The following is a 27,141-nucleotide window of genomic DNA, read 5'->3' on the forward strand; positions in this document are numbered from 1 at the left end:
AAAAAAAACTAGTTAGAAAAACAAGCTAATTTTGGATGGCAATGAGAAACATTAACTCTAAAAGATGCCCCTCAGGGGGTGGGGGGGGAAGACAGGAGAGGGTGAAGGGGGGCCGGGATGAGGCAAGCTGCAGGGACACACTTCCTTCGCTGTGTGGTTCTTGGCTCTCTCTGCTAGAGGTCAGCTAACCAAACCAAACAACCTTCCAGCTCTGTCCCATGAGGTGGAGACCGGACGGAGCATGAGAACGTTCTGAATCACAGCCTTTGGAGTGACTTACGTTAGGACATCCGGGGCCTTCACTGACCACTGCCTCAGCTGCCACCAACCGCGCTCTGGAAGCCGCCGTAAAGCCCCGCAGCACCTAACAGAGCTCTGGTCACACGGTTCAGGACTTCACAGTGGGCGGATCAAGTTACTGTCTCGCTCAAAAATCGCCAATGGCTCACCACTGCTTATTGTATGACGTCATCCACATTCACCTTAGCTTAGCATTCGAGGCTTTTCCCTGGTCAGCCCCACTGCCATTTTCAAACTCATTTGCTATTTCTCAGTATCTATCAGCACATATACCAGCACTGCCTGGGTTTGAATCCTGGCTTTGCTACATACCACTGTGTGACCTTTGACAAGTCACTTAACCCTTCTGTGCCTCAGTTTCCTCATCTGGAAAGTGGGGAGGATAAGAGCACCCACATCATAGGGTTGACATAGGAATTAGATGAGTTAATATAGGTAAATGCACGTAGAGGGGTGCCTGGCACACAGTAGGTACTACTTAAATGTTGCCTACATCTATAATGTTTTCCTACCCTCACTTCCTGGTTCTGGCTGGAATGCCTTTCCTGATCAGTCCTACCCATCTTTCAGAAATGCTATCAGGCAGCGCCCTACTTGAGGCCTTCCCTTAATCCTCCCAGGTATCAGTGGTATCAAGAGGCACAGCAAACTGTAGTCCTGGAGCGTTCTGCACAGCAAATGAGCAGATGCTGGGTTAAGTCAAGCATCCTTGGGAAGGAAAAGAGATTCCATGGAGAAAGTGGGCTGGATTCTCCTTAGTGGAAAGGCCTAGGTTTCCTAAAGAACTAGAATTCTTCCACTTAAAAGACAATTTCTTTCCTTAAAAACCAAAAGCTTCCTGTTTCTTCCACCTCGCATATTTCTTTGCACACATCAGCTCTGTGAAATAAGGTCTTGTGCTAGAATCCACCCTACAGCCGGCTTTCAAAGGCCCTTTCTGGAACTCTGCAGCCTGCCTCAAAGATGGGCTATAAATGTTCTATTCTGTTATTCTGTAAAGTTTCCTGAAAGCATAAGAATAAAAAGGGAGTGAAAGCTTCCGCTCATCAACAGGAAATCCACCCCCTTCCCCAGCTCTGTCTGGAACCTCATAGATTTCCTGAAGTTAAAAACAAACACTGTGACCAGTTTCTACTCTTTGCAAGAATTTAATTCTTCCTTTAATATAAATAAGGCAGCATGACACACCAAGAGCCCCACTGCTTTCTGCTTCAGAAGCAGCTTTGGTGCATGAAAGGATCCCCATTTCCCCGCTGAGTTCTGTCGTCTCTGTATAAACACAAGGCCAGAAGGTATTTTTTCAGTGAACGTGCTCCCAGAAGCAAAGGGGAAGCCAAGAGTGATTCAGGCCTGGCTTCTGGAGGCTGGTTCTTGGTTGCTGGGGTCTCTTCCAAGCACAACAAGCTAAGGAGGAAGAGGGGAAAGGAAAGGCACGGCGATAATAAATAAGGAAGTTCACCCCGACTCTGGAAATGAATCCCAACAGAATTGGGCTATTGCTGGAGACCACGTTGACAGGATGGTTCCTGGAGCGCCCGGCGGCCGCTGTGGGCCTGGGGAAGGGCAGACCCAAGTGCTGCTCAGTCTAACTCCAGCTCACATGGAAGCTTCCCACAGGCTTCAAGGCCCCAATCACAGCCGAGCCTCCCACTGTGAATTAACTCTGCCAGGCGAACCGTCCATCTTCTTGAGCATGCCAAGGCTGGGTGAGAGCGCTCCTGGGGTAGGGACAGGACCCTTTCTTCAGTTCTTGGTGAGCCTGACACTCTGTGGAATTGGGTATGCCATCTGGGAGGCACGGCCAGCTTAACGTCTGGAGGGAGAACCAGGTGCTGGTGAAGGTGCACTCATTCTTGCTTCCTCCTTGGTCCTCTGCAAGGCTTAGTGAGGCAGTGCCAAGGGGGGAACTCCCAAAGGGCCCCTGGAGCCACGAGTGGAGGTGGAACGGCTTCCCAACCCTCCTGAACCAGGCCTGGAGATGGAGGCCAGCTCTGACCACAGGCTCTGGTGCCTGCCCAGTGACCTCAGCCCCAGCAGTGCCAAGGTGGCTCTCGGAGGCCTGAAGGCTGTGCCCGCAGTGCTGTCCCTGTTTGTTCCCAGTCAGCTGAGCCTGTCGGGCTCTGCAGGTCTTGGTCATCTGTGCGGCCAGCAAGCCCTATCCAGACAGGAGGGTTCTGTGCGGTGAGGGAGCCCCACTGGAGTGGACGGCTGCAGGGGTCTTGGGGCCTGCAGATGGGGCTGGGTTTTCACAGCAGCTCTGGCTTCCAGGCACACCCTGCTGTAGGACTGGACCCCGAGGAAAACTCAGGGCTATGGCACCCCTCCCCTCTCGGCTCTGCAACCTTCTCTGAACTGAGCATCAGAGGCCAGACTGCAAGCTGGACCCCAGCCCCCCAGTACCAGGCTCAGTCCTTCGCCCCAGTCGCCCTGTGCCTCTCTGTCAGCCTCCACCTGCAGCGTCTGCCCTCCCTCTCCCTACGGACGGTCAGAGAGACCAGCTGTGGAGAGAATAAAGAGGGGTGAGGGGCTGCTGAACTTGCACCCAACATGCTACGTGGCACCCAGGGGGCTCAGGACACAGCATGCTGGGGGAAGGAGCAGGGAGAACGGGGTACACCCTGAGAGAGATGTGTAGCTGGAAACTTCTCTCTGCCACCAAGTACCCACTTCTGTGCAACAGAGACATTAGCCACTGGGCGCCTTGAATCTCTAGTACGTCTTTTCTCCGAGTAGAATAAAAAACTGCCACAGTGCAGCCACAGTGGGATCCTACTGTGCAGGCCACGGATGGAAGGTTGCAAATTCCCACATCTGTCCCTGTTAGTGCTTTGGTTGCAGAGGCCCAGGGCCAAAGGTTACTGGAAATCGGGGTGCAGAGTCTTGACACGGGCTTCTGCTGGCATTCCTGTAGATCCTCTGTTGATATTCAAGTAAAGACTGGACAGGGGATGTAACAATAATTACACCCAAATCAATGTTTGCATTGTCCCTAACTCAGTGTCCATGGAGTGTTCTGTCATCATCTTGGCCATTCCTGGTGATCCAAAAGTAAGCTGCAAAGGATCAGTCCCCAAACCCAGACAATCGCTTCACCGATAGGCCCAATGGCAGTGAAAGCAAATCAGCTTCTGGCTTGGAATTGTTTCCTCAGGGCTATAGGCTGAGCCACGGCTCCCAGCGAAGCCCGCCACTTTCCCAGGACAGGGCTTGCAGATGCCCCAAGGGGTGTGGACATGCAGGATGCCCTGCGTCCTGGCCCTCAAGGTCCCGGATGCTCTACAAGACAACAGCTTTTTGGGGCAGGCTGGCATGGTCTGAGGGGATATGTACGGAGTACTCATTAATGAGCGCCGGAGCATTCTTGAGCATCTCATAGAAGGAGTCCACCGTCTTCCGGTAGAGACTTCGCTGCAGGACGAAGGGCCGGAAGAGGTTGAGAGGCTCGGCCCTGCGCACGGCCTCAGGGAGTCCCATGGCCTCGGGCACCTTGCGGTTGCCGATGAAGAAGTGATGGAGCTTCTTCTCGAGCAGGCTCTTCTCCAGGAAGCAGAGCAGCTCACGCAGACGCACGTCCAGCTGCCCGGCCTTCCAGTCGGTGGCCCGCCGGGAGAGCAGGAGGTGCAGCAGGACAGTCTTCAGGTGGTAGTTGCCAAGCCCGCTGGGGCCGGTCAGCCGGCTCTGCTTGGAGAGCAGGAAGGAGGCGATCTGCAAGCAGCTGAGGTGGCAGGCACCCTCAGGCAGGGCCTTCGATGTCACCCTGAGGAAGTGTCGCTCGTAGACAGCAAAGGACAGGAGCCAGTCAGTGCTGGACTCCGGGGTCCCCACCGAGGGCTCCCTGGGAAGGTAGGAGATGAAGTACAAGTCTGAGTCATCACACTGGATCACGGGGATCAGGTTGAAGGGCATGAACTTCCCTGAGCGGAACTTGATCTTGAGGGACCCCGGGGTGTCCAGCTGGCCAAAGGCCAGGTCGAACTCGTACTTGTGGGCGATGCGGCGCCAGGCTCTGGTGAGGGCCGTCTGGAACCACTTCATGACCTGCATCGTATCCAGGTATGGGGAATCTCTGGCACACAGTGGGTCTTTCACCTTGCTGCCGGGCCGCACCAAGTTGTTCTTGCCATGGAGGAGACACAGCATGTCTTCCCCGAGCTTGGTCTTGCCGCAGATACAGCCCCGGGTATCCTCGTCGGCCCGGACCACCTTGATCTGGCCGTAGCCCTGGCGATCCAAAGGCACCGAGCTGCTGGAGCACCAGAGCTCTGGGTGGAAGTGGAAGGGCTCTGGGGGCATGAAGGGCACGAAGAGGTTGCACAGCAGCGGCTTGTCCACCTGCCAGTTCTCGTACATGCTGTCCACGCCGATGAAGTCCTCCACCTCCATGTCCGTGTCCCGGTTGCAGAGGCTCCTCAGGGCTTCCAGCAAGTCATCCACGAAGCCTTCCACGAACTCCCGGGTGCGGGCCGCATCGGCTGTGGCCCCCCGGATGCAGCGCTCATAGAAGTGGTTGAGTGTGGCCTTGTTGGGCAGGGTGAGGCCCCGGAGGGGGGCGCCCTCCAGGCCAGGCAGCTCATCCTCGTCCCCACCCAGGCACTCGGGCGAGGGCCCATCCTGGTGGTCCTGCCGCCACACCTCGATCACCAGGAAGAGGATCATGCAGATGGTGCTCCACAGGTCCCAGGCCACGCGGCTCTCGTTCTGCTGCTGGCCTTCCTCCGCCACGGGCTCCAGGGCCTCCTTCTCGGCCGCCAGCCGTGCCACCTCCTCCTCCAGGCGTAGCTGCTCCAGCTGCAGCTTCTCCTGGTGTGCCTGCATCTTCCGGATGATCTCCTCCTCGTTCTCGGGGACCGTGGCGTTCTCCCGCGGGAACAGCAGCGGGTGGTTGATGATGGCGGTCACCACCACCAGGCACACCCGGAAGAGCCCCAGCGCCATGGCTGGAGCTTTCCTGCGAACAGAGAGAGAGAGTGAGAGAGAAGGTCACACCAAGCTTCTTCCCAGGACCCTCCCACCAACCTCTGCCCTACTGAGCTGGTCGACATCTTATAATTCTTCTCCCACTCAACCCCCAGTCTCCTCACGTGCTTCAGTCCAGCCTTGGGAGCAAGAACCCCAGGTCCCTGCAATCCTGGCTGAACAACCCACTGTTGGTGGACCTCTGTTTCTGTCTGCCCAGACAGTCCTCTTTCTGGTAGCAGCCCCCCACTTTCCCTGGGAACCAACCCTTTTCTACTCCCAGCCCTTATGGCTTTGGTGGGGATAAACCTACCCCCAGCTCCAGGGGTGAGCATATAACCCAGGCCCAAGACTATTCTACCCACCCCCGCCAAACACATACATAGTGATTGGTTCAGGGATGAAGATATGACCCCATTTGGGCCAATGGGAGACAGAGGTAGGATTTGTTGGCACCAATGGAGAGAACGACTCACCCTGTGGCCTAGAGTTGCCAGGAAGAGAATTACACTTGCTGGTGGCTCTCTAGCTACCTCAAAGTGGGGCTGGCCTGAGAAAGACGCCAACGTAGAGGAAAGCAGATCCCCTGGATCCAGCTATGCTTGAAGCCATTACTTCTGGACTTTTTCATCACATACATCAATAAATTCTACTTTTTGTTTAAGTCAATTTGAGTTGTTTTTCTATCACCTGAAACCAAAATAGTCCTGAATAAGACACGCCCTTCTCCCTCAAGTGAATGCCTCCCGGTCAATGCAGGAAAGCCTAATGGTTAAGAACAAGAGGACTGGGTTCCAGAGCCAGGCTTGCCACTACTAGTTGTGTGACCTTGGACATGTTAACTCACCTCTCTGAGCCCCAGTTTCCTTACTGAACAAGAAGAAAATCTAGTACCTGCAGGGCCATCATCTTGAAGGAAGCACACACAGCACAGGGAGTGGTGCAGAGCACATATTCATTGAACAGCAACTGTTTTCAAAGCAGTTTTGAGCCCTTATCTTGCCTTACTGTAAACCTCTCCTGGTCTAGAAGATCCCACCCCAGATGCAGACCCTGATCTCCTGGCCTTCTCTTGGGTCTTTCCCCAGGGCAATCCTGGAGACACCCAGAGTGACGGAGTCATTGGTTTTCCTCTCACCAGGCGTCTGAACTTTAAATCCAGCTTCTTAATTATGAAAGGAGACACTTCATTCCTCCAGGATAAATGGATTTTTAGGCTTCAAGTGACTTTCAGGGAAGGGCTAACACCCTACAATCCTTGCTATTGGAACTGTGCAGCTGCACTATCTCCTGGGAGTTTGTTAGAAATGCAGAGTCTTGGCCCCACCCAGACCTACTGAACCAGAAGCTGCATTTTAATACCATCCACATGAAAGTCTGGGAAGCACTGTCTTACCGCGTAAGCCTTCCCTTATACCCTCTCCTCTCCCTGGCAGGAAACTTGGGAATTAACCATGGGCCCTTTCCACACTTGCCCCGCCCACTTCCTGCCTGGAACCTCAGCCAGGAGAGCAAACGGCCAAATGAGGTCATTGTTGGACAACAAAAGACACAGAGGGCTCCTCCCCCCCCCCCCAGGTGCACGCCAGCATACACTGATAGGAGCTTCTGCGTTTTGCCTAAGCCCCATTCTGTGACCTTGAATTTGCACGCTGAAAACCATCTGTTGTGGTTCTTACCCTAATGGTGCCAAGGAGCAGGTATTTGTCACCAGGTAAAGATACCTCTGCAGGTTCTACCCGGCAAGAGGCAGGATGTAGATGACCCGAGTTGCCACACTTGGGCAATGCCTGCTGCTCAGATGTGACTCCACCCTGTACACAGCTGGACACGTCAGCAGGAACCATAAGGGCTGAGGGGGAGGGAGGTCCAAGGGCAGCAGAATTCAGTGTGCAGACACATTTAGGCCTCAGAGGTGAGCTTTGAAGCACTTAGGTTTCCAGTTGAGGAGGAAATGGAGGACGCAGAAAGTGGAGGAAGTCAGACTGGAAGGGGTGTGTGGTGATGAAAAAGCACGGGGGCAGGTAGCCAGCTCTTCTGCCCCGAGACAAGGAGCAGCTTGCTAGATAATTGCAGAAACAGGTCAGCCCTGGTTTCTGCATTAGAGAATCAGTAGTGGAAAGTTTTGCCAGGGTGGTGCTAGCAGAACCACGACGCGAGGCTGGCTGATTAACGTGGATCAGAGTTTTAAGATGAAGGCGTGGGAACATCAGGCAGCAGCCAGTTAGGAGATAATTTAGGGGTTTTGAGGCTCTTCAGGGCCCCTGTACTATAGGCAGCCACCTTGGCAACTCCCAACACCAGAGGTCAGTTTCCATGCCAACATAAGGTAGGATGCCACCAGCTGGGGAGTGGGGCCATCGCCAAGTCCTATGACTGGGCAGTCCTCCTCCTCTGGACCCGACAGCTTCCACAGGGCTACCTGTGTACATCTTCGTGCCTGCTGGAGGATGAAGGGCTGTAAAGGCCTCCTTGTACCAGGGCAGGAAGGTTCACAACTCCAAACCAACTGGAGCAATCGACTCTGTGTGCAAAGGGTTAAGAGGATGGACTCTGGAGGAGACAGATGGGGTTAGAACCCAGCACATGCACCTACTAGATATGTGACTCAACTTCTCAGAACCTCAGTCTCTTCATCTATAAAATGGGAATAGTAACACTTGCTATTGTAAAGCTTGAACGAGAGAATGCATATAAAGCACTTGGCAGAATGCTTGCCCCTGAGCAAGTTTTCTTATAAAAGGGTAACTGTGATGGGATGGGAACACACAGATGAACCTGCCTGCAGGGGTTCACGATGGAGAGGGCTGCGCGGATGCCCCTACAAGGAACTCTGGCAGGATGCAGGCAGCCCACAGTAACACTGACAATAGTAGGGTTACAAACAAGACTCTAGGGGACCATGAGGGAATGAAGCGACAATGTGGAAGGAGCCCGGCCTGGATTTGAACCTTGACTCCACTCCTTCTGAGAGGTCTTGGGTAAGTCACACGGCTTCTCTAGGGCTTCACTGCTTTACCTGGAGACGGAGCTAATAGTAGGCCCTCCTTCATAGGGAGGGTGGGTTAAGCGAGATAAACCATCCCAGGTGTTCAGCACAGTGCCTGCAGAGAGTAAGCACCATAGAATACCAGCTCCATCCCCCCCACCCTCCATCAGCCTGTTTTCTCACCTGCTGAGCACACTAGCCCTGCCCAAGTCCCAGGGGCGGGGAGGAATGCACGCTCAAAAGTGCTTTGAAAGCACAAAATGCTCCCCCAGTATTGTGTCCCTTGGCACGTGACTCCCTCCACCCTGCCCCCCAGCAAAGGGGAGAAGACTTTGGAACCTTGGATTCTCCGGAGGTGGAGTTCCCTCTGACTCACTCCCTGCTTAAACCATCTCCTCCCTCCCAGTCATCGGATGGGATCCTGGCTGTCATTCTGCTCCTCGTTTAACCTCTGCACAGGCTGGCTCTGCCTGCGCACCCTAAGCAGTGGGGAACGAGCGGTGGCTGCTCAGTGCCCACTAGATGGGGCCAAGTTCAAAGCCTCTGCTACTTCCCCTCCCCAAACCAGGTCACAGGGAACACTGCTCTGGGGGCCTTGGGGTCAGAAGAATGAGAGGAGGGAATCTGGGTGTTCTGATTTTTGGAGACCATGGGGACAGGACAGGTAGCTAGGAGCCTCTCACAAAACCATGCACACACATGTGCACGCGCGCACACACACACACACACACACACACACACTCCTCCCCAAAGGGCCCCTTCCTCCCAATCTCAAGGATGTCCACCTCCGCCTTGGCCCAAAGCTCTCACCTCTACGGGGCTGCCCCACACGTGTGGTCTGAGACACTCCGTTGGTGGGTTCAGCTTGAAAATAAACCTGGGTCACTCCCAGGGCGTTTGTATGTCTGCTTGCCAGGAAGCGGCAGGAAGCCTGCTGAGTTCCTCTCTGCCCCTGCCCCCGCCCACAGAGCGTGGCGGCCCCTGCAGGTCATGGCTAAACTTAGCCTGGCAAAGGTCCAGGGTCACGGGGCTGCAGGGACTGGGGCAGAGGGCTGCAGATGCTTGGCCAGGACTCGTGGTTCACTTGGACCCATACTCTGAGCCTGGCCAGACCCTGGGGGAGAAATCCAAGAGGCCTCTCTCTTCCCTGGGGTCCCTCACTCCTGTGGCCCCCAGAGCCCTACAGGACCTCCATCACAGCATAATTCAGTGAATGCCACTAAGAGTTGTTGAAGAGCAATACGCTTCCATTTATCAAGGCCTCACTAGGACATGCTGGGCCCTGGACACAGTGACCCCCGTAACCTTCTAAGTGGTATTTTCCCTGTTTCACAGGTGGGTTCACTGAAGCCCAAGAGACAAGTAATTTTCTAGCCACACAACTGGAAAAGTCACAGCCGGGCTGAGATTCAGCCTGTTCTGTCTGCCTCCACCTGCAAAGCCCAAGTTCTTTCCACTGTGCTACCTTTACAGAGCACCTATTGTGCGCAAGGAACATGCTGGGTGCTGCAGGGCCCACAAAGATGAGCGCAGCATGATCCTCTACAGCAAAAACACTATAATCCATGCGGGGAGGCAGACAGCCACTAAGTACACTGAGTATGACCAATAGGTTACGAAAAGGCAGAGGGAGAGTTTCACTCCTGTTCTTCAGGCGACCCTCCTTGTCTGCAGATCATCCCTGTGCCCACCTGTTGGGGAGATATGGGTGTGTAACCCCGTGGCTCCACATCCACCTTTCCCCCTCCTTCCAGACTGAATTCCTAAAACAAACTGGGAACATGGGAGTGTCCAGCCCCACAACGTGTTCATCAACACCCCTTCTGCCCCATCACCCCCCCAGCCCCACCCAGGGCTGGCTGACTGTGGCCTCAGCGGCAGGGGCATCCAGGACCGTTTTCTTAGCAGCCCAGCAATCCCCCTGGGACAGTGGTTCTCAAAATGTGGTCCCTAGCTCAGCAGCACCAGCATTACCTGGGAACTTGTTAGAAATGCAAATTTTCAGGTGCAATCCCAGACCTGCTGATCAGAAATTCTAGGGGTGGGGCTCAGCACCTGGGTTTTAATAAGTCCTCCAGGTGTTTCTAATGCTCACTCTTGTCTGAGAACCACCTCTTCCCAAGCCAAGCAGGAGGAGGGTGGGGCTCCTGCAGGGTTGTGACAGCCCAGATCCTGGAGCTCGCCAAGGGTTAGCCCCATGCCCAGCCTGCCAGATGCTAATTAGCTCAGCTAATTACAACAGCAAAAGCAGCTGGGCCCTGGCGTCACCTTCAGAGCCAAAAGCAGCAGCTGGTGTGTTTCCTCACGAAATGGAATAAAGGAGGTGAGTTGATGGCAGGTGAGGGCACTTGTAGCCCAGTTACCTGGGTCCCTTTCCCACAGCTTAGGTTCTGGGCCCTCCGAGAAAGAAGGACCCATGGGAGACCAAACTGTTGATAAGTTTGGGCTGAACCCCTACTGTGCACCTGGCCTTGGGCTAGAGTTTTACTGTCCCAGCTAACGAGGTGCACAGTTGTTTGGGGGAAATAAAGCCACAAATTTAAGAAAGTCAGAATTTAGAGCTGTACTCATCTAAGCCCCATTTTACAGACGAGGAACTTGAGGCTTAGAGAGGAGACATGCTTGACTGGGAGGGTGCAGTGGAGGTAGAGGCGGTCCAGGGAGTCTGACATCACCCTCTGGGCCTTCACATGGATTCCCATGCAGACAGGAGAGGAGCAGTGAAAGACAATGATGTTTTCACTAATAGCCGACATTTCTAAAGCTAAGTCCTCTGCATGTGTTTTGTCATTTAACTTTCAGAACATGAGTTAGGTAGTTGCAACATCCCTATCTTGTGAAGAGACTGATGGTCAGGGAGGTTCACTGGGTGGCCTCTAAGATCCCCTGTCTGCAGTGTGTGACTGAGTCTGTCCCCTCCCTCTGCTCTCCTTCCATCCCCTCCCCCAGGGGATAAGGGGATAAGTGAGCCGTGCCACCTCCCCCTGCCCAGTGGCACCTCCCTGGTACCATCGCCAGTGGCGACCAGCGAAATCATCCAGGTCAGCTGTCCTCCAAGCTTCCCAGGCCCCGGAGAAACAGGCTGTGAGAAAGGATAGGTTGAATGCAGAGCATGAGTTTGACCTTGAGTCTTGGTGTTGGAGTTTGGGCCCCACGAGCGGTCTGTCTGAAGCCCTGGGGAGGCTCTCTTCCTGTGTTCGGGCCTATGCGTCTCATCCCCGATTCCACACTTTTCTCTAGCAGAACCCATGCCCCATGCTGGAGTCAGACCAGATTCCCTGCCCAGCCCAATGGCACCTTCATTCAGGGCCAGCTCAGGGGCCCTCCTCCAGGGAGACTGCCCCTTGGTGCAGGCCTACTTCGCCCTTCTCTGAACTCCTACAGGTCAGACCACCTTCCTGCCCTTTGCTTGTGTCAGTTCACCCACCAGTCCCTGCCTTCCTACCTACAATTCCAGCAAGACCCAGAAGCTGAGTGTCTCCTCCAGGGCACCAGGCATGGGGATGGGCACGCTGTAGGCACCCAACATGTCAGTGGGAGTTGACTTAACACACGTTTGGAGGGAGGCGGCTGGCTGTGGGAGTGACATGTCTCCACAAACTCCTTCCTCTTCACCTAACTTGGGGCCAGGGGACAGACAGACTCAGCACAGATGGTTCCGTAAGGGCAGCTCTGAGCATTGCTACTCAACATGATTGGCTCCCACCTTCCAGGACAGGGGTCCCCTGAGGGAGGGAGAAAGACCTTGTAGACCTGGCCCATGTCCCAGCAAGGAGAAGGTCATAGAACTACCATGGGACATCTATGTCTGAGGTCTCTCTTCACCTGCACCCCAAATACATGGATGGATGAGGGAAGAGATATTTTAGGGGGAAGGTGGGCTGAGTAGCACTGGGGGTGGGGGCTGGGTCCTGGCGGACCTCAGGCCTAGGCAGAAGAGCGAGGGGCAGGCAAAGAAGGGAAGTGAGGAAAGAGGAAGGAAAATGACCAACAAAAAATAATTGAGAAAGTGGGTAGAAAGGGTGTGGTTCTGGGCCCCCAGGCCTTCTCTTCTCAGCATCTTTGCAGGCCCCCCTCCCCAGTCACCTTCCACCCCTCCCACTGGGCAGGACCTTTGTCTTGGCCTCCAGCCAGGCTCACCTTCCTCCGACCTGCCACCCTCACGGCCACCCTCACGCTCCTTCCTTTGTCTCCTTTCAGGCCCCCTTCCTGAGGACGGGGGTTGAAAAACCAAATGTGGGTATGGGGGGGAGGGGCAAGCCCCCACAGTCAATGAGCCAGGGCACAGGTGCTGGAGCTGAGCGGTGGGGACGGAGTCAACGGGCCACACATGCTCCGTCTAAAGGAGAGAGCTGTCACCTCACACATTCTTCACCAAGAATGAATGGCATGATATTTTTTTCCCAAGAGAAGCCAGAAATCTGGATTTTATCAAAATCCCTCAATTTTACAATGTCAACTGCTATTTCAAAAATTCTTTAAAGACCATATGAGTCAAATAAAATATGTCAGTGGGCCACCCCGAGCCTGTGGGCCCTGGTCTGCAGGTCCCCACACATGACTCCTCTCTCTGCCCACTGCAGCCCCCCACCGCCCTTCAAGCATTCCTCAAGGCTACCCTTGACCTCGGGACTCTCTTCACTCTTCCCCCCAAGAAATACCACCATCTGCTAGTCCCTCTGCATCCAGGACGCCCTGAAATACCCCCCTGGCTCGACCTCTCTCCCCAAACCCAGTCCTGACTCGATTCCAGTGTCTCTTAGTTGGCCCCAGCAACCACTCTCAGAATGAATAACCATAAGCAGCATTTATGAGGGCTGACTACATGCCAGGCCTGTGCTAGGGGCTCACACAAATGCCTTCCCCACAGCCTCTCCAGGGAATAGAAGAAAAGAGAAAGAGACCCTGTAGCCTCATGGGTATGCACAAAGGAGCACTCAGTATTACAGACTAAGGTCTGTGGTCCTCAGGACCGGAGAACTGGACCCCCACTGCCCCTCCCTAACCCAGCGGAGACCCCAGACCTACCGAGCAGGGACCTGGGCTCAGGAGGACCAAGAGGTCCAGACTGGGCCCTGGTGAGGATCAGGGAGAAGGACAGAACGAGGGAGAGAGCAGAGAGGAGAGGACCCTTCCCCCATGGCCAGTCGAGATGGACCTACTGATGAGCCCGTGGGAAAGTATATACTATAAAGGATCCGCCTCTCCAGTAAGGTGAGCTCTGCTGTTGCTGCACATGGCCACAGTGGCCACACACGGAGGGTGCCCAGTCACAAGCACCAAAGCACTAAGTTTCCTCAAGGACCACTCTCGGAAGAAGGAGGGGTTTCCAAAAAGTCACCAGGATGCCAACCCCATCCTCTGGACTGGGGTCATGCAGGCGGCCAGCCCAGGCTCAGGAAGGACTCCGCCGATGCGGGTGGGAGGGCCCACATCCTTCCTGTTCCTGCCACTTCATCAGCAGCTCATGCACGCCCCTTGACGAGCAAGGATGGAGAAGGCAGAGAAGCCATCAATCTCCCAGGAAGGACACAATTTCCTTCCGTCCAGCCATCCTGCCTGACTTCCCCACAGCAAAGGCCCTGACCCAAAGGGCATCATGGAAAATCACAGCGTCTTGGGACAGACAGACAGACTGAGGCCTGGTGTCTCAGAGGACAAGGGATGACAAGGAGGCCTGCAAATCACAGAGACAAGAAAGGGGCTCCCCTGAGTCTGGACTCACATCCCCTTTTCTCTCATCCATTCTCCCCAGGGCACCTGGAATCCAGCAGTCACTGCAGCGGGTTGAATGGCAGCCCTCAAAAAGATAAGTCCAAGTGCTAATAGCCGGACCCTGCGAATGGGACTTTATTTGGAAGAAAGATCTCTACAGATGCAATTAAATTAAGGATCTTGAGATGAGATCACCCTTGATTACCCTAAATCCAACGATGAGTGTCCTTATAAAGAGACAGAAAAGGAGAAAACAAAGAGGAGAGGCACAGGAAGGCCTGGAGCCACGGAAGCTGGAAGAGGCAACGAAGGATTCTCCCGCGGAGCATTTGGAGGGAGGGTGAACCTACAGGTATCTTGGTTTTGCACTCTGGCCACCAGAGCTGTGAGAAAATATATTTCTGTTGTTTTAAGCTGCCCAGTTTGTGGTATTTTGTTACGGCAGCCCTGGGAGACTAACGCAGTCTCAGCGCTCAGCACCCTCTTCTCCCCACCCAGCTCCCCACTGACCTGCCCATTTCTGCTGGGCACCTCCAGTCTCCCCAGCCATCTCTGCCGCAGCCTTTGCTCTGCACCAAAGCCTGGGATTCCACACTGATGGGCCCTTCATCCCAGCTTGGTGTGGACCTTTGGAATCAGCTCCACTGAGCACTCCCTACTTCCCAGCCATCCCAGGCAGCCTCCCTGGCCCCGGAGGTCTCCCTTCTCCACTTCAGTGCGTTCCTGTTTCCATGCAACACAGGTCTGAGCTTTAAGCCTGATGTTCAGGGCCTGGCCCCAATCAGTCTTGGGGGACCCCTCGGTTCCCTTTCCACCTGCCCAGCCACTTCAGATTATCGACTGTCCCCTGAACACCTCCTATACTTCCCCACCATTTCCCGCATTGTCCATGCCTCATGTCTCTGCCAGCCTACCCAACGGTCCTCACAGCAAGCCCGTCTCAGAAACTGCTGCCAAGAGCCTTCCTGATCCTTTCCCTGCCCGCAACTCCTGAGACAAATCCTTCTTTCTGGAAAGGGATAGAAGAACAACGGGAGGGAGATGGCATATTTATTAAGCCTTTCTGAGTGCAGGCAAGCTTCTGGTGCCTTGTGTAGATGGTGTCTGCACAGATGTGCGCAGAGCAGGGACCAATAAAGTCTCGATCCTCTCTTCTTAATGGCTCGTCCCCTCTCCTTAGTTAGCCATCCGGCCTGTGCAGCAGCCCAATGCGCTGAGAGGCTGAGCAATCACTCAAAGCCACACAGTAGGAAGAGAGCAGAGGAGCTGGATGCCACACTAGGCCCTCGGCTCCAGACCCCACCATCTCCCAGGTGTACCCTACTCTGTTCTTTCATCAGAGTGAGCTGCCTGAGTTCTGGTCTTCCCCCACTGCCTTCCTTGCTGTGAGCTCCTCCAGGGCCAGGGCAGGCTTGTTTGTCTTGACATTCCCCAAGGCACCCGGCAGAGACCAAACGCAGGGCCGCCTGCCCACTGCACTAAGGACATGTGCGACCCTGGGGACCCAACTGCATGCTCACACCCTGCACGCTGGAGACACCCGCTTTCAAAAGAAGGCCTCCATCAACGCCCTCCATTCTGAGAAGGGATGCGTTTTCTACAGTGAGGGTGCACCACAGGGCCTCCCTTGACCTCCGCGTTCCCATCTCAGAGTTCTAGACCTGAAATCACAGGGTACGTGTTAACCATAGAAACACCGCGCTAACCGTTTCCCACAGTGAAGCAGCCCTCATACACTCTCAGACGTTGGCTTGGCTCGGGCTAGCATTTCTCGGAATTTCCCCTCTGCCTGTGGGCCCCATCTCACCCACAAGAGCGCCTGCGTGGAGGGAACATTAACACCCACCTCAGGGCAGGCGTGCTGGGGCCTCCCAAACGTGTCCCCTGTCTCTCCCCCTACTCTCTGTGCTCTACACCCCCTGCCTCCAAGCAGAGCGGCAAACGCTCAGGACAAGCCACACTTTCCCCATGGGGTGGGAGGGCAGGCTGCAGGGGTGGGGAGCCGGCTCCAGACAGCAGCAAACACAAACGCTTGATGGCTAGGGGACTTGAGGGGGTGGAGCAGGAACCAGAGAGTAAATACAAAGGATAACAAAGGCCACTCCCCCCTCTCACAGATGAGCTGGGGCTGGATGGAATTAAACAGACTGCCCTGCCCAGCAGCCACCTTGTGATTCCTGGATGGGAACAAAGAGAAACGAGCTCAGAGAGACAACCTGGCCTCTCGGGCTGCAGGGTATGGGCCCCCAGGGCTTTTCTACGGCCATAGAAAGGCCAGTACCCCCACCTCCTCCCTCCCTACCCCACCGCCTCTTACTCACGTCCTGACTTAGAGGGATTCTGGCCCCCACACAGTGAAATCCCAGGCTGTTCTCCCACCCCGTCCCCTGCGGCTTGGGCGTACCTGCCACAAAGCCTGGGCCCCAGCTGGGCTGGGGAGAGGGGGAGAGAGGCGGGAGGAAGGGAAGCGCTCTGGGCCTCATGCGCGCGCACACACACACACACACACACACACTCACACACTCACACTCACGCTCCCACACACACACACACTCACACACTCACACTCACGCTCCGTGCCTTCAAAGATCTAAAAACCCCTTTCATCTTAATAAAGGGCAACAGCAAGAGACACCAAAGCAAGAGGGAGACCAACCGTATTGTAAAAAACTTAAGAGCTTGTGGTCAGCCTCTTCGCTGGTGCTCTCTGCTGCAGGCACCTGGGCTGCACAACGGAGCAGGCATCTGCCTGCCCTCCCACACCAGGGCCGCCTCCCTCGGAGCAAACCAGTTCTCCTCCTCCAGGGAAGGCAGGGGGCCTAGATCGTAAGGGCAGGAACAGTTAGCAAAATTACCCCCAGAATCATCTCTGACTGCACAGAGTCACATGCCCTGTGAATTACACAAAACAACAACAATGACCTACAACCACATGGTTTTCCAGCCACAGGGATGGAGTGATGACCAGTGATGCCCACACTCTGCCCTGGCTTCTGCCCAAGGCTGTGCCTGGCACACAGCAGGTGTCCCTGAACCAATGACAGGTACATGTGGGTCAGGCTGGGGTGGGCAGCAAGCAACCACCAACACTGCCAAGTTCAGTGGGACATATTCCAGTCCCAAAGTCACCCAGAGAGAAACAGCTCGAAGCTTTTCAGCTCAGAAGAGCCTAACACTTTGTAGAGGCTTAGCATACAGAATTGAAGGGGCCAAACTCTGGAATTAGAAGGCCTAGGTTTGAATCCTGGCTCTCCCACATGCTGTGACAGTAGTACCTACTTCATGGCGTGGTGGTCACATGGTCGTGCTCTGGAAACAACATTGTTATTGGCGTTGGGATTGGTGATAAGGCCAGGTCTCCTTTTTGGCTTGTTAGATCCTGCTGGGTGCATCTTAGGGACTCTTCTGGGAAGAGGGGGGTGACCAACATCCCTCCAGCAACTCCAGAAGCCTGGGACGTGGCTAAGGTGTCTCTTCTACCTCCCTGTTTTCTCTAAAGCCCCCAGGAGCTGCCACAGAGGGAGAGCAGGAAGCTCGGCACCTGGGAAGCTTGCAGCTCCCTCTCTCCCATCAGGCAGCAGCTCTCCACCCCTTCTGAGCACCTGGAAGGAGAAACCAGTGTTGGCCTCCAGATACCTGGCCTGGAAGGTGCAGGTGCTCCAGGAATACTTGCTGAATGAACGAATGAATGCAGTCATGACTGGGAAAAGAACCTCACTGCCTTTACTTCCAGGAGCAGGAATTTAAAATGCAAGCGAGTGGAGTGGCAAGTCCTGGATGAAGTAACTTCTAAGTTTTTTTTCCTGGGAGGCCCCCTGCAGTCAGAAAAGCAAAGTGCTAACAATGGTAAGCACATTGGGAAATGTGAGGGAAAATCCTTCCAGAGGAGAGACCGCAGCCACTGTGGGCCTGGACGGCCTTCCTCTAACTGCAGGCTGACTCACTACCAGTGTTTACCAAGAAAATGACCCAGGAATGAACCCTGACATAAGTTATCTGACCCCCTGCTGCCTCTCCCCTTGACACTTACCTCCTTGCCTGAGAGTCTTACAGACATGGAAGCAAAATGGAGGGTTATAGGGTTCGATGCAAATTAAGTCAGAGAAGAAGCAGAGGAGCAACCCTTGGGAGAGTGATGAGCAATTCTCCCTTTCTAGAGAAAACCAGACAAGCTGCAATGCCCTGATGTCCCATGGGAGAGTTTAGTAAATAGCAACCAATGCGCCACATTTACTGAGATTTAAGCATTGTGCAAAATGCTTTACATGTATCATCCTCACAATAAACCTCTGAAGGAGGCATTCTTCTCATTTTACAGATAAGGAAATCGAGGCACAGAGAGGTGAGGCCACTCACTCAACATCACAGAGCCAGGATTCGAACCCAGGACAGTCTGACATTCAAGCCTTCAGTCTTCCCATTAGGCTGTCCTGCTCAGTGACCTGGTACCTGTGAAACATTAGACACGCACCTATGGACTCTCCTTCTCTGTACTGTCTGGGGAAAGGCAGGTGACACTTTAGGTGAAATCTGGGCATGAAGCAGGGCGTTAGACTCAATGAACTTACTAGGCTCCTTCCACCTAGAGATTCTGGGAGTGGGACCTGGGATATCTGAGATGGCTTTTCAGCCAAAAGGATGGGCAAGCCTCCTCTGAAGCAGATTAGGAAAGGGAGCGAGGGCTCTTCTGACCCTGGGGGGTGCATTCTGGGGTGAGGCCTCAGGGAGGAAGCGGCATGGATGCACTGGGGTATCTGGGGCAGCACATGGGGTGAGGTTCAGGAAACCCCTGCTCTCTTCCCCTCCAGCCCAGGCACGTTGCTCTCCTGCCTCCTCAGCAACTCTGGAACAAAGTCGCAAACAAAGGACTCTTTCAGGAACTCCAGGCGGGTCGTGACTGTTGCTAAGAAGGCTATTGAACCAGGCTCCCATGAGAACTGTTTGTTAAGAGCACATGGTTTTGCATCAATGAGCAGGCAAGCAGTATGACAACGCCCTCCCTTTGGTTTGACGCAGGCTGGTAGGAGACTCTCCTGCATCCGCCCAGGAAATGACCTAGAGGGAGAAAGGAGAAGCAGCCCAGGAGGGCTTCAAGGCTGAGCCCTTCCTCCCAGGCAGCACGTGTCCCACTGTTATTCATCTGGAAGTGAGACATCTGAAAACTGTGGGCTGTGTATTTTTTCTAGGAACTTCCATCTGAGGATCTCAAGGTGCTCTGAATATTATCTGGTACTGGCTGTTACTGTCCCCATTAAACGGGGAAACGGAGCCCAGTCTGCTAATATCACAGAGCGTGTCACAGCAGGATGGACCCGGAATTGGTGGTCTGCTTGTCTTCTCACCTTTGACACTTAGACTTTGTGGGGCTCTGTATGATACCTTCACAGTCACCGGGCTAGGTGCCCAGGGTGTCCTGGTGTGGCAGAAAGAGCCTAAGATTCTGGGAGGTACAGATCTGGGTTTGAATCTTGCCTCTGCCATTTTCAGCTTTGTGACTCTGGGCAAGTTGCTTGGCCTCTCTGAGCCTGTTTCTTCACCTGAAAAACTGAAATAATACTTATCTCTAAGGGCTACTGTGAAGAAGAGAAATAACTATATGCAAAGCCCCTAGGATGGGGCTTTGCTCAGAGTAGGTGCTCAATGAATGAAACCATTATTTTTTTTTAAAGATTATTCTACTTTTATGAACAGAAGATCATGACAATTGATTTGGAGATCAGATTTGTAAATAGAAGCATAATTTGCAAAAAATGTTCTCTGCTAATGATTCTCTAATTTTCATTTATAAACCTGAAAAAACTACATTCATACAAAAATTAGGGCAATTACTTTAGCCACTGATATGCCGGATGTCACGGAAGCTATGTTGAAGCATGTGAAGTTATGGCCAGTTGCACAAAGCAAAAACCTTAATCAGATACCTTCAAGTTGAAAGACAAGGCGATTTGTGTTCTGAAACCTCTTTAGAGAGAGACCTACCACGTCATCTAACTTTTCACCTTTCTTCAGGGAGGGAGTTCTTCCTTTCCTGCATCTTTCATCTAACACATTCATGTGTTAGCATCTGACAGCCCTTGCTTAGGAACATCTATCTTAAGTAGAACAGGAGGCATCATCTTATAAGATCTGGCTGAAGCTACAAGTCGCCAAATTAAGAGCATCAGAATTGCTGAGTGGGATCAGCCTTAGAAACAGTGCTGTCCCCAAATTTCTTTTTGGCAGGACACAGTTGACACCCATAGTTGTCCTCTCTAACACCACTCCCCAAATCTCAGGTAGATCTCAAACACCTCCGAATTCCTGCATGAACTACTAGGGAGGAAAGGATTCTAGGGGTTTAATTTAACCCACCTAGAATCCCACGGGGAATGGGTGAGAGGTAAACCGTGAGACCTTGCTTCTGTTTCCAGCTCGTATGAACTCTTGGGGTAGTGGATTCCGGACATTCCTCCTCTCTGTGCGCATTCGATCACAAAGCTCCACGAGGCCACTGAATCCCTAGCATGGCGCCTTGCATATCATAGGTGCGTGATAAACGTTAGCTCAAACAGTGAATGGAGGTTCTCTCTTAGCCCCCACAGTAAAGATGTATGTGGGCATTGTCTTTCTCAGTTTGCTATGGGGGTGAAGAAGAAGGGAAAGCCACTTTTCTGATCTCCCCATCACTGCTCCAGCCTGCTCTTCCCCTACCCCCTTCACAGATTCAGGTTGTAAAAGGGAGGCCCAGAGCCATGGAGGCCGCCAGAAGGCGCTGTAAGGAGTCACGCTCTTTGCTCTGAGTCGAAGCTCAGAGAACTAAACAAGACTGCAGCTGTCAGCACTGCTCAGGCCAAACCCAAGTCCGGAAGACTCACCACCAGCTGGCTTACAGCACCCCCCCTGCCCCCCCCGCCGCCCATCCTCTGAGAAGCACACCTGTGGATGGTGTGCCTTCCGAGCTCCCTCCCTCCAACATGTGTCTTACAGTTGGAGTGGTTCTTGTTCCTCCCTGTCTACCTTAGGGCGGAGGCGTTGCCTTGGGCAACAGTGATGTCACTTGCAAGGTGCTTCCATTCTGATGATGTCATGGGATGGGCCACTCGCATGGAGGGGGACGTGCTTTTTACGGGAAAACATCACAGGTGTGCTTTTTACGGGAAAAACATCACAGGTCAAACAAACCGCTGAGGAGGATCCCATAAACCTCTTGGGCACTCTCAAATGGCCCTCTTCCTCTTCCAGAAAACCTCACCCACCCTTCTCTCCCCTCTGAAAGCCTGGGACAGGCCATGCCTCAAACCTGACTCTCCCTCTCCCAGAGTTGGCTGGAAGGGGTGGGATGAGCAGCTTTGTCCTCAGCTTTGAACAAACCACACGCAAGGACACCATTGAGCCTCTTTTCACCATCCAGGACAGTCTGGGTCCCTGAGGCCTTGCCGTTTGCCCAGACCTCAGAGGAGGGAGCAGTGGCACTGATGGGGAAGCTGGCGGCCCAATTCGGCAGAGAACATAGATCTTCGATCAACCTCTACCGCCTTCAAGAGCTCATACTAGCCAGGTTGCCAGTCTGCGCCAGGCAATGTGTTTAGCGCTTTCTATGCTTGCCCTATGAGGGGTTATCCCCATTTTACTGATGAGGAAACTGAGGTTTGGAAAAGTCAAGGCACTTGCCAAATACAGAGAACACCCAACTACTGAGCAGTGGTCTGCCCTACTCAACTCAAGTCTGCCCTACTCCAAAGTCCCTGTGGGTCATACCTCCTGGCTCTGGGGCACCTGGAGCCTGCAGCTTACTAAAGATGAGCCATGAAGGGGCCCTGACAGAGACCAGGGAGAGCCCTTTAAATCCAAAGAGGCCCTCTGGGCAGGCCAGGTGGTTGAGGCGGCCAAAGCGAGCACTGCTATAGCCTTGCTCACCCTCATGCCCACACAGGGGCTATAGTCAGTGGCCAGCCCCAGACCTTCCACTTCCCAGACCATCCATGCTGATTAGGGACCATGGTTCTTTGCTCTGTGCTTGGCTTCCTGTGTCCCATCCAGGCCACCTGACCATCTTCTTGACTTGCATATAGCATTTACCCCTATGGCCTGGCCCTCCAACCCTGAAATTGGATAGTAGTTATTCAACTTATGCAAATGCAACTCTTGTAGCTAGGAGCTAATGCTTATAAAGCACTAAACAAAATAATTAAATAAAATTAAAATTATGAAAGATGAAAGACACAAATTCTACCAGGTAAACACTGCTGTTGAAGCACTGGCCAAGGAGATGCACACAACCAGGATGGCCAGAGTACCGGTCCAGCTGGCAGGTATCTCTCTCCGTTAGGGAGAGGGCCACAGAGGTCAATAGAGCCCCATGCCGTTGGGCCATCACTCCCCACCCTGCTCTGACTCAAGCTTCGCCAAGCACAAGCTACCTTCTGATCTTTGGTTTCCCATGTGGCTGGCCCTGTGGGGAACAGATATCATCCAGAGTACGTGAAGGCCACAAAGTCTCCTGGCAAATTAATACACTAGCAATCTTACTTGTATACCCACTTCTGGGAGCTCTCTTGAGGTGACTCAGTAGCCCAAGTCCAAACCACTCTGAAAATTGTGGAGATAGGGTTTCTGAGTGGGCACAGCTGAGAGCCAGACCCCAGGACAGGTGACATGATCCAGGTAAACATCTTCCTTATGGGAAATCTGCTGGGCACCAGCCGGCCCTTCCCAGGAGACATCTTGACTTCCTCATTGGCTGAGAAGCCTATTTTGTTTAAAACACAGTCTATAGACAGTACGTAGAAAACGCTCCATTCCAGCTAATTAAGTGCTGAAATGTATAGTGTGGAAAATAAGTGATCATATATACGGAGCTGTGAAACGGAGTTTTGGGAAAGGTTTCCTGAACGAGCTTGGGAAGAGCGTCTGCAGGTGGACAGGACCTGGGCAGGGATGGGGACTGGCGGGTTGGAACGGTCAGGACAGATGTTCGGACACTCCCCACCTTGTTCCACTCCTGGGGCTGTTCTCTGCCTGCCTCGGGGCCCTGTGTAGCCGTGGCCTTTTCCCTCCGCACCACGCCCAGGTGGCACTTAGCGCCCTAATGCCGGGCCCCAAACTGGATTTGCCACCTCACGCCGCCCAGCGATTAAGAAGGAAAGTCATTCAATGCTTGGGCCAGGCCGTCCCAGCAGCCAGCAAGGCTGGCTTGCCTCTTTCTGTTCCTGCCTTTCTGCTACCAGATGAGTTTTCCATCTTTCTGCCATCTGAGCTGAGGACGGATATTTCTTTGACAAAGAAAGAAATAGGTGCTGCTCTCCCCTCTTTCCCACGAAGGCCCCCGGCCAAACTAGCTTTTTAAGCTTAACCTGCTTCTGGCTCTGTGAATGCTCAGTGATTGAGACTCAGTTTCCAGGCTCCTCAGCACTCACTTCTCTGTGCCTTAGTTTCCTCATCTATAAAATGGGGATAACAATACCTACCTCATAGGGCAACTGTGAAGATCAAATCAGTTAATACAGGCAAAGTGGTTTTGGAAAAAAAAAAATCCATGGCAAATGTTAAGCCCTCAATAATTGTTGGTTATCAGGGCTGTGCTGTATGGTTGTATAGGCGGTGTACTGCTCAAGAACAGCCAGTGGTGAGGATCCAGCTATGTGCCTTGGCTATATTCATCCAGATGAGGCTCCTTTTTCTAAATGGCACCAAGGTGCCATCCCCTTTGTGAGAAGGAGCACCTTATTTGAACTCACACAAGGGACAGAGTTGGCTAGCAGCAGCCCTGGAGGTTATTATTATCAGCCCTCAGCATTCTCACGGCTCTGACCCCTCCCCAGTGAAACTCGATTAGTCTCAACCATAAATAAAGCTCTGCTCCTCAGCTCCCCAGCCCACCTGGAGCACTTGCCCCTCTCTCAGGACGCTGCTCCGTTAAAGCCTTCCCCAGCAGCCCCGCAGGCCACCCTACCTGCTCAATCCTACTGAGAGGACTCGGGCCCAAACACACAGCCACAGAGTCTTGGACTCTGAAGGGACCATCTCCGGTCTAACTGTTGATGGCCACCCGTGTCTGCTGACAGTGAGGGACAGCGCATTACCTCCCAAGGAGCTCAAGTTATTGGCAAGTTCCTTCTTCCTTCTGAGTAAGTCAGATCCAGCTCCCTGCTTCTCCTAACCAGTGAGTCTCTGGGGCCAGACCGACCAAGTCTCCTTTTTTCAAGTGACAATGCTGGAGATTCCTGAAGGCCACAGCCACGTCCCCCTATGCTTCTCATCTCTGGAGGAAATGCTGCTGGTTCATTCCCTTCTCCCTCACAAGAAGCACTTTCCATACCCTCCAAGCCACGTCATCCCCTCTCCTCTGGACAAATTCCCACTTGGTAGTGGTATCCCTTGCAAGATTTGGCATGGAGAACTGGGGTCGTGCACTCCAGTGGCCCAACCCTACTCTTCCTGGGCTCCGTGCACGGGGTGCTTATCTCTGCCTCCCACTGAGATGTGTACCCTCTTCATCAGACAGAATCCCCCACTTTCTTTCTCCTTATTGACCCCCGGGGGGGCCAGGAAGGGAAAAAACCAACACCAGCTCCTCCCAGACAATACTTTCTCAGGTGGGCAATTTTGCCAGAAGCCTCTCCCAGAAGTTTCTCTCCATCCTTGCCCCTGGATAAAAATTCACCCATACACCCTCAGAGCCTGTTCCCGGTAAGGTGACAACTTCTGGGATGATGGCATCGGGTTAAAAGTTCAGATCCTTGCCCCCTGAAAGCTGGAGCTTGAAATTGCTGCATCTTTGAAAATTACAGAGCTAGAGGATGGCACTTGAACAAAATCCTTTCCATCCACTCAGGGAGAGTGGAGGGTCAGTATAACCACTTCATGGTTACCCACAAGTGGAAAATATGAGGGCAGAATGGCCTGCAGCAGCAGCACACTAGGAATTAGCAAACAACAAAAGCTGCTTAGGCAGCAGGCTGGAAGGAGAGTTCAAAAGCACAGAATATTTATTACATTATTAACGAAGAGGTGAATGGCAGCAATTCAACTGGTGCCTGCCACATCATTTTCATTGCTAACCTGGGCCTGTAACTGCACCAGGCACAGATCAGCTTTACCTGGCAGCCTCTCCGAGGTAGAACTGGTTTGTAAAAGGGAAGGGCCCTGGGTCAAACCCAAAAGAGGAACAAAAGAATAGAATATGACTCTGAAACTGACTTAGATCCCAAAGACCAGGCTCCAGGATCTGCCTGTATCTGGTGCTCTTCTAGTTTTGAAGGGGGCCCTCCTCCCACCACGCAGAAGGGCAAAAGGCAAAGTGAGGTTCGGAGTGGCTCGAAAAAATATTTTCCTTTCCTAGGCGGCAGCATTTTGGTTTTTAAAGAGAGGCGCCAAACTGGCTGGGAAGCCCAGCCCTGGGGCTTCTGAGTCCCATTGCCCAGCAGCCAGAAAGATGGAGACACTGGGAAGAGGTCGGGGATGGGGTTAGGGGTCAGGTGGCGGAGGCTATTTGCAGCCCCAAGAGAAAGTTCTGCACCGAGTGAGGTCTCCTCCACTAATAGCCCCGAAAGAGGAAGCGGCGGGGGTTTATCCGGCCTAGGCAACCTCATAGCTTCACTACCTTAAACCGACAGAAAAACAAGCTTACTCCTACTCCCTCCTTCCAGGAGGGCAAAGAGGCGGGAAGGAAGCTGGCCAAGGAGCAGGGCGACCCGGCCTGTCTTTCTGCCGTAGCGCTCAGCTCAGACGGTCGAAAGTAACGGATCGCCTGGGCAGAAGGAACAAAAACGTGGTCCTGCTTGCTCGGTGCGCCTCGAGGAAGAGCTGCCCGCCTCGCGGGGCTGCCCCGAAGCGCCCAGGGCTCCGCGGCCCGGGCTGGAGCGCAGGACCCCGCGCAGCGCGGGAAGGACGAGTGAAAGCCAGAGGACAATGCGCCCCGCCTTTGCACCGGCGCTGTAACCGGGCTCCAAAGTCAGCCCCAACCTGGGGGCCGAGCTGGCGCCCGCGCTCCCCGCGCCCCGCGCAGCCCCTGCGCCCCCGCTCCCAGCGGCCATCTCGGGCGCAACTCCGCCTAGCCCCCCTTCTTCCTTCCATCGCGCCCCTCTTCCCTCCAACGCACGAGGTGCTCAGTGCTCCGGGAGGACGCAGAGCCTCGCAGCTGCTGGCCCGGGACTTACGTTTAGCCTTCGTCCCCGCTCCCCGTCGCGGGAAGGACCGCCGAGCCCAGGCGGGTCCCCCGGGCCCGGACGCGGCTGTTCGGCGGCGGTGGGCAATTAGAGGGACAGGGGCGGCGATACCCGGGCCGGCTCCCGCCTCCTGGCCTCCATCAGCGGGGCTCTAAAGGGCTCCGGAGTTACTCATTTCCTGGATGTCACAGAAACTTTTCCTCCCTATAAGAACAAAACACCCGCCTCTACTCTCGGCCGCGGAAGCTCCTTAAGGAGGACCGTGCGGGTTACCGGAGCTGGACCCAGGGTCCGCCGCGGAAGTCTGCCCCTTGACCCCTCCAGACACTCTAGAGGAGACAGCAGAACTGGAGAGTGGCCAGGCGAGACGGGATCTGACCACTGGAGTAAACTGGGGCGAAGGGACAGGGAGTCAGGGAGGACGCCCTTAAAAGTCGGTCTAGGCCGGTGGAATGGAAGGGGTTAAGTCCCTGCGTTTTCCACGGCGCGTTTTACAAGCGGCGGAATTCCAGGGCCACTGTTTTATCCTCTGCAGGGAAATATAAATCGAGACACAATGCTGGCCCTTTTCTCTTTTGCGGCTTGAATGGATTAAAACAACTCACCAAATTTTATGATAAATGGGCGCACCGTTGCTGTCTCCCTGAGTAACCGGGCACAAAGGAGAATGATGACTAAATGCTTTTACCTGTAGAGGGCGCTTTAGTGTCCAGAGCCTGTTTACAGTTGTGAGGTTAGACCCCTGTTTTAGACCCGAGGGAACTGAAGCCAGGAGCGACAGCAGCAGCAGCACCCTGGTCGTACTTAATGGGCTCTGAAGTCCATCACCTGTTATCTTCTCCTTGTGACCTGCACAAATTCCACAGCCAGGAGAAGGGGCTGGGAGGGGCTTGAATAAATCCTGCCTTAAGTGGCTTTAGGGAAGTCAAACGCCAGTGTGTGTCCATTGGAGGAAATTATGAGAACACAATGTCCAAATGGTTATCTCCATTGCTACTTCTGTTTGGTCTTAGATCACCTTCTTCCTTTCCTCGT

General features: G+C 53.9%; 1 protein-coding gene across 3 annotated transcripts; it reads right to left on the bottom strand.

Annotated features, from left to right (window-relative positions):
- Window positions 1–26,728, bottom strand: ITPRIP (inositol 1,4,5-trisphosphate receptor interacting protein). 3 transcript variants are annotated; one of them, XM_087432558.1, is made up of 2 exons: window positions 26,712–26,728; window positions 1–5,248 (listed from the first exon to the last, which is right to left on the bottom strand). In XM_087432558.1, exon 2 carries the CDS (start codon window positions 5,233–5,235, stop codon window positions 3,577–3,579), a length of 1,659 nt encoding a protein of 552 aa, XP_087288684.1. In that variant the 5' UTR covers window positions 5,236–5,248; window positions 26,712–26,728; the 3' UTR covers window positions 1–3,576. The 3 variants fall into 3 exon arrangements, with proteins under 3 accessions (XP_087288684.1, XP_014641200.1, XP_087288683.1); XM_014785714.2 differs by lacking the exon at window positions 26,712–26,728 and adding an exon at window positions 26,098–26,282; XM_087432557.1 differs by lacking the exon at window positions 26,712–26,728 and adding an exon at window positions 9,056–10,015.
- Between the last annotated feature and the right edge of the window lie 413 nt (window positions 26,729–27,141).

This window comes from Ceratotherium simum, chromosome 6, assembly GCF_057802395.1.
Source record: "Ceratotherium simum simum isolate JZ-2026a chromosome 6, ASM5780239v1, whole genome shotgun sequence".
Lineage (NCBI taxonomy): Eukaryota > Metazoa > Chordata > Mammalia > Perissodactyla > Rhinocerotidae > Ceratotherium > Ceratotherium simum.